We start from the raw sequence: 7722 nt of genomic DNA on the forward strand, positions 1-7722 counted from the left end.
GGAGCAGAGGCTCAGGAGGAAACTCCTCTTGCCTCTGTAGTTCTGAGCAGTATTTGTCTGATATCTATACACATAATCCTATCCATGGACTTTCTGTTTGCCTGACAGTGCCATAAACTCCTGCCCCACTGCAGTCAGGGCAGCTCAAGCAGCAGTGAGCCTGGCTCAGAGCATCACCAGTTCAGAACTGCTCCAGTTACGGGTGCTGGCTGATGTGGTGTTGGTTCAGTTGCAGCACCTGAATTGCCAACCTAGGAGTCACCATGGAGCTGAACTGTCCTGGACAGGCACTCCTGGGGCACTGAGTATCTGATAGTGCAGATTTTACTGGGAATAAAATATGCAACTGAATATATTGGCCTCTTTCATGCTAGGACAAATTAGTGTGTGGTTTTTTTTTTATATATATATATAACCTAAGCTTTTAAGTCACCTTGACCACATAAAATGCAACTAGCCTTTTCTTGAAACTACAGTGCTGTATTGTGATGGCAAATGCTTCACATTCACAGCTCGTACTCATGGTACAGGCAGACATTAATGGGATGCTGTCTAGACCCTGTTGTATGGGGGCTCAGCTTTCACCAGGGCTGGTTATGGCCAGCAAAGTGTCATTCAGGAGTTTTTGTGCAAGTGAGGCTTGGCTTTTGTTTTTGTGTTTTCAGCTGTTACAGCATAGTTCTGTTAAATGTTTTTCAATGTGCTAATACTGGGGATGTGGGGATGGGCTCAGGTGGAGGAGGCAGGAAGGTGTGGATTTGGGATAGACAGAATTTGCAGAATTTTTCACCGGTGGACTGAGCAATGCACTGCCCTCCTTACTGCATGGCCAGGATGGCACACAGCTGGGACTGCCAAATGTGATTTAGTCAGTGTTTAATTCAAATATTCTGAAAAACTTTTATTCCTGTATTTTACACTATATGCTCGTGTATCTCTTTTTGCTCAATCCTGACTTTTTCTGTCACCCTAACAGGATTTTATTCTCCGTCCTCTGTTATGTCCTATGTAATAAGCTTCCCTGTTGTGGTGCCAAAAGAGCTACCCTCCTCCTTACTCATGTCTCACTTTCCATGGGAAAAAGTCTCTGGTAGCAGGAAACTGAGAGGGATCGGCCTTGGGAAATAAAAGCCTCTGTTCCTTTCTTTGCCTTCTTCAGCATAAGAAGTCTATTGGTATCTCTGTGGCAAATGCCTTATTAAAGTGTCTGCCTGCTAGAAGCAGCCATGTGCTGTTCTTGAATTATTGCAGATAGTCATATGTATGAGTGCAAATGAATGGCAAGGAAGCCTTAAATGCTGCTGCATGTTTTGCAGGGATTTTTTTTTTTCTTTCCAGTCTCAGTTTAAAATAACACAAACTGTCTGTCTGGGGAATTGTCTATGAATAACTTGCAATTATGCCCTATAAAGTGTTCCATGAATTTGCATTCAAAATTAAAACAAACATTATTTTTCCTTGCATGCTCTTTGGTTACATATTACAGAAGTTTCAAGTTTAGCTTCATTTAAAAATGCAATCCATGGGTTCATTTGAAAACTGTTGCAAATTAGACTTGTAAAACACCTCTTATTCAATGTTATCTCAAGTATAAAGATACTAATGGGAGAGATCCAGTAAGATCAGTGTTGATGTGGACTGTTTAGGTGACCCTGGGACCTCCAAAATCCTTGGCATGGTTGTGATAAGAGTTAACTCTGCACTTGGACAACATTCACATAGCCAGGCCTTGTTTTTAAAGTTCTTGTGTAAAATGAGCCTATCTTATGTGAACTTGAAGTTTTGAATCTCTGTCCAGTCACTGTTAGTTAGGTCATGGTTCCAGTGGTTCATGCACACCTGGGCTTGTCACTAGTTTCAGTAATATTGCAGCTTCAGAAGCCGTCGCTCTGTAACTGAAAACTTACTCAAATCTGGAAGGTTGAAAAGCTTTTCTGTTGCCTACTAATGCTAAGGTAGACTCAGTAAATGCTGCTTGTGTCATGTTGACTGTGACATGGAGTGCCTTGGGTTATGTTGGCAGACCCGTGTTCAAGAGCTGATGAAGTTACAAGTATTAGCCAACAACTGGAGTGTCTGTCTTGGATCAGGACACATCAGGAAGTTTTTCTGCAATCCATAATCAAAACCCAAATGTCTACTAGTCCTAGATATTGTCTTGCCTGTTCTTCTGTGTCTTGTGTGATGGTGGTACACAGGACGGAAGTTTTTCAGGCAAAGACTGAGGGTGGATGTGTGATCCATCTGCTGATAGAAGATGCTCAAATCTCTCAATTCATGAACACTCACTAGTAAACAGACTTCTTTTAGTGACAGATGTGCAGAACAAGAATATGTAGGAAGTTGCTAGTAGAACATAACTTTTACCTTGGAATTAAGTAATTGTGGGAAGGATTTATCTAATCAATTTTTGCATCATACTGAGTACCAGAATAAGTATGTTCTCACTAGAGTTCAAAAATAGGTGTGACAATTTAAGCTGAAATGTTGCTCACTGTTCCATGGAGTGTTCCTACATTCTTCCTTTAATGTTTTTATTCCATGAAGGAATATCTATAATCAGGGAAGGTGGTGTCTTAGCACACATTTTGTATGTATTGACTATTGGCTAACACAGTGACAATATCTCATACAAATTGAAATGGAGAGCTCTTAGGCTAGCTACATGGCTGTTTTTTAGTTCTTGTCAGTAGTACAGATGTACACTTAACACACACTCTGAGTGAACATTTTGCCTCTTAATTCCAAATCAAAAGCCACAAAATGTGTTAACTGGGTTGTAAGATGTCATTTTTAGATGCCTGTTTTCCTGTTTAGCTCCTATGTAGCATGCATTTGCCTTGTTCTGTGGCATCTGGATCTCCCCAGAAGCAATACTTAATGTCTGCCTAGATCCTACCTGGGCCTTACCAGTGGGCTGGAGGCCTTCAGGTGAAGCCCAGCCCTGCTCACTCTGCCCTGTAACATCCTTTATTGCAAAACTTTCTTTCCTTGTGAATTGAGCACTATCAAGAAGTTACTGATACAGCAGGAATGTGTTGATTCTTTCATCAATCTTCCCAGTCTTATGACTAATGCTTGCCCTGTTAGTAAGAAAGACTGAGGTTTCTGTCTTCAAACCAGGCTTGTTTGTGTGTTGAACTTGGTGTGGCTGGATTGACAGCTGCATGCATAGGGCTTTTGTCTGAAGTTGAGGAAAGCTATGTGGAGGGTTCCAGTCAAAGTCTGAAGCCTTTGCCAAAAACATTATAGCAGACTAGATTTTAAGGACCCATGGTTTTTTAAAGTCTTAAAAGTAATTTCCTCTGCAGCGGAGTCCTGTGGGACACCTCTGTCATACAGATTGTCATTGCTCCTTCTAAAAGTGTCTGTAACCATTTATTTTATGTGATAGCACTGTCACTTTGAAGCCAGTCAGTGCTGGAGGGGGAAAGTGTGTAATCTGTCTTATCAGAAACCAGTGTTGCAAGAGACTCCTCCCAGCACAAGCACTGTAGGTACTGGCACTCCCTGCACTCTGCGTTTTCAGTGCTCAAAAGAGATGCTTTGGCTCTGGCAGGAAAGAAGCCGGATTTCCTACCTGTGAGCTGCTGATACAGTATCTCTTCTAGATAGGATCTGGGTCTTTCACTTTTCAGTACCTCCAAGTTACCTGTTCTTGTTTCTTGACCTTTCCCCCATTATTGGAGAGTTCCCTAAGCAGAACAACTACTACAGTCCCACAATATTTCAGTGACTTCATCTACCCTCTGAGTCAATATTTGCAAATAACTTTGAGGGATTTGAGGCTGTCCATGGCTTCTCGGTCTGGGATGTCCCTGTTGAGGATGAGAGGGACCTGTGGATGTGTAGATCCAGGACTAGACTGTAAATCATTAGTGTTATTCGGCTAAATTCCTGGACGACTTATCAAATGGGTTTTGTGGTTTTCTTACTCCTGCTGTTGGACAAGATGCCTCTTTCACTGCTTTGCTTATGACTATGGTGAGTTGTTTAGAGGGCAGGTGTAGATGCCTGTTTAATGAGCTAAGAGGAGGAGGCCGTAAGACCTGTGTCATAGGAGAAAATGGCTTGGTCTGGTATCAGCTGCCCTGTCCTGGCTGACTGAGCCACAGCCCATTAGGATGGTCAGCTGAGCTCCTCTGATGGCATGTGTGAGGCCCTCATAACTGAGGGTGAGCTGTGGCATTTGAAAGTGTCCATAGAGTTCAATGTCATGAATAATGAAGTGACATTAAGTTTCAGTGTGGTGGCTTATCAATACTTCTCCCTTGCTTTGGGGAGCCAGGACTGCAGCAGAGGGGCTGTGTCAGGGAGTGGGAGCAGCCTGTTCTGGATGTGCCAACAGTGACATGGGCAAGAGCAGCAGCAGAGAAGTCTCCATGGTTAGTTTGCCACTCTGTTTTCTACTGCCTGCATCATGTGTTTGCCTCCAAGGTAGTGTTTTGGTTTGTAACAAGTGATGACCTGATTACAGTATCTGAGAGCCCATTTTTGAGTGAGTCACACTTATCAGAGCTACCAGACTTAAAAGGGACTCAGAGTAAGACACATCTGTTTTATCAGTGTACGAAAATTCTGGGTAATTAGGAAGAGCCATGTTAAAAACAGAGGAAGATGAGAGATATCAAGGCTTGTGGTGATTGAAACTGAAACTACAAAGCTTAAATCAGCTATATGATACGTTAGCAAATGTGTGGTAGCATCAGTTGAAAAGGTGGGTGAGTAGTGTAATTTTTGTGTGTCCCCAGTAGATGCATGTAGGATCATTACTGTTCTGGGGTGTTTTTTTGAGGCACAACCTTGAATGTATGCACATTCTTATAAAGCCCAGCTTCTTCCTTTATTATACTGCCTTTTACTTCATTTGCCTGTACCAGCTACTGGAAGGTGTTTACACACTACATGAGGCAGCTGTGTCAGGGAAGTGCTGAAAATGTGCTCATGGCATGTGCAATTTGTGTGATAGTTGATCTGGAAAAGCACCTCAGTGCATTTGAGGAGGAGAGGTATTCATATATGTAGCTTGTTTTGTTTGTTTTCACTGAGGATGCATCTTGATGTTCTTGGCTAACCGGCTCATGGGCAGAAAGTGGCTGGCCCAGCCCTGGTTTCTGTGTCCTCCCTTTGGCCAACAGGTTCACAGCAGATCATATCAGGGACCTGATCTCCCTAGAAGCATGTGTCTTTGTAGCTGCTGCATTTTGATGAGGGCTGCCCCTTGTTCTGGTTCATCGACACAGCCACAGCTCTGCTGGCTCTGACATGAGAGGTGATGGGAGTATGTGACTGAGAAACATGAAGGAGGGCAGGGTTAGCTCTTCTGGCAGCTGCTCACACAAATAGGGGGTCATTTTGGTAAGTGGTTTATGCTGAAGGCTGTTTCCAAAAGCCTTACATGCTGTGATTGAAACTCAAAGTCAGCAGTACTATATGGTCCTTCAGGTTAATTGCTATAAATATTTGGAAGAACTGTAGATTTGCTCACAGAGTCCCTCTGTACCCTACAAAAAGCGAGTTACTGGTCATGGGTTACTAGCTGTTAATAACTAGGGTTGTTTGAAGCTGGAGATGTGCACAGTGTCATCCTTAAGCTGAGTGAGTATTTTTATGGGAGGCAGTGTGGTTGCAGTGGTAATTAGGGGTGTGAAAACCACAGCTTGTCACTTGAATTAAAGCCCTCATCACCCCCATCTGTGGGAGGCAGCTCAGTCTGTTGCAGTCTTGTGGGCTGCTGGACCCAGAGCTGGTTCCCAAGTTGCTGTTAAGATATGTTTGCAGTGTGTTGTTGTCTTCATCTCTACTGCTGAGGTTTTGCTTAGCTTGGGGCTGCTCTATGGACTGGTCACTTTAAGCTTTCAAGAAAAAGTCCTCAGACTCCTCTGAGGGTATGTAAGCTGGAACTCCGTTGGCTACCATCCTCAGCCCCATGTGTGTGAGTGCTCCACCCTGCCCCCAAATCAGGAAATGGGCAAAGAGCAATACAAGCTTTGTTTTGAGGAAGTGAAACTTGATGAACTCACTGTACAGAAAATGGCATCTTTTTGGTGATCTAAGTATCTTTGTCCACTGTGCTGTAAAGGCCTTTTTGGAGGAAGAGCATTGGCTATTTTAATTTCTTTTCTGCAGTAATTTGCTGAGGTTCTCAGTAAAATCACTCTAAGAATCACTTCTGACATGTGTGTAACCTGATATGGGTTTTTGTTTGCAGCTATTGTGGATGATGAAAGGCTTTCAGCGGAGGAAATGGATGAGAGGAGGCGTCAGAACATTGCTTATGAGTATCTGTGCCACTTAGAAGAAGCAAAAAGGTAAGTAAAGGAAAGCAAGCTTATACCTGGCCTTTAAATATGGAAGTTCAGGCTTGTTGTTTTCTCGAGCATTGTAACTTTTAATTTACATTCTTGAATTACTTGGTTTAACTTAATGTTGGAATTCTATAGCATTCAGTATGAGAAACTGATGTCCAAAATAAATGTTTAATTCAAAGAAGGATTTTAAAATAAAACAATGTCCTCATAGTTAGTGCAGTGACTCTTCAACGAAAGCAGGGGCTGGGTGCTAAAATCTAAGGCTGTGGTTTTGTGAGAAGCTGAGTTGGGATTATGTGACTCACTGGGAAAGTCTTTTGTTCCTGGCTGTGTGGTTGTGCTCCCTTCTTGGCACTAGTGCTCCTGAAGTAACTCAGGTTGCTAAGATGACAGAAAATCACATGGGCTTTTACTGGGTTGTTGGCCCATATAATTTTAATGTTTCAGCGGTAAGTGCAGGCAGGGCAACAAGGTAACCTGGACTCTGCTCTTTTAGTTCCTCTCAGCCATTGGTCAGGAGTAATAATCTCTTGAAGTGACAGCTTGTGACAAAGCACTGATCTGCAAGTGCACAGGGATTTTCTCACCTTTGTGCTAATGTACCGTGCTGTGTACATTTCATTCTCAAAACAAATATTCAACAATATTTTCATAATTACTGAGCAAGGAAACAATGTGCAATATCCTTGTGATTTTGGAGGAGCTTGAGGTGCTGCTATTATCACAAGTAAAAGCATTTTTTACATTCATCATGGTCAGCATTTTTCAAAGGTGCCTGTTATGTTCTGGGCACCAGTGTTAAGTGTCTTGATCCTGTTCTGTCTTAAGATGATGTTTTTAGTCCTGAACTTCTGTTGGGTGGGTTTCTTAGGAACTTCTGTAGAGAAAAGGAAAGCTGAATTCTGGTTAGTAGCGCAAGCTGGGAAACCTCAGCGTGATGAGAAACCATAGGATCTTTAGAATGGAGAAACCCAGCATACTACAGTCAGGAATCAACCATAAAACATTACCCTGATTTTTTTTTTTTTTTTTTGTAGTGTTCCCCTCACCATCACTGTGTGGCACCGACGGTTACTTATTTAGCAGTCATGGTGCAGCTAGTTCCCAATGATCTTGTAGAGGTGGGGTGTTAAAAAAAAAATCAGTCACTTTTACTTCCTCTTCATTTCACTACCCCATTTGCTATGGCAAACGTTGCCTCCTTTGCTCTTTCTTCCTCTTTTCACTGCAGAGCAGTTCCCTGTTCACATATTTAACAAGGCATCTTGCTGCTGCTGGACGTGGCTGTCCTGCTCTGCACACTCCTGTTGCCTCCATCATGCAGTTGCAAGAGATTGCCTTCGGTCAGCTGAATCAGCTCACTATGCTGGCAGGGAAGTCATAGCTCTTTTGCTGAGTTAGTTTTGTAGCG

At 42.7% G+C, this 7722-nt stretch overlaps 1 protein-coding gene across 4 annotated transcripts in view; it reads left to right on the forward strand.

Moving 5' to 3' along the window:
- IQGAP2 (IQ motif containing GTPase activating protein 2) overlaps positions 1 to 7722 on the forward strand; it is a 131698-nt gene that overhangs the window by 15142 nt on the left and 108834 nt on the right. For all 4 annotated transcript variants that reach the window (XM_065047367.1, XM_065047369.1, XM_065047368.1 and 1 more), the window contains exon 2: positions 6212 to 6311. In XM_065047367.1, coding sequence (XP_064903439.1) covers positions 6212 to 6311 — 100 coding nt within the window. The remainder of the gene's footprint in view (positions 1 to 6211; positions 6312 to 7722) is intronic.

Source organism: Columba livia, chromosome Z (genome assembly GCF_036013475.1).
Source record: "Columba livia isolate bColLiv1 breed racing homer chromosome Z, bColLiv1.pat.W.v2, whole genome shotgun sequence".
In the NCBI taxonomy this organism is placed as follows: Eukaryota; Metazoa; Chordata; class Aves; order Columbiformes; family Columbidae; genus Columba; species Columba livia.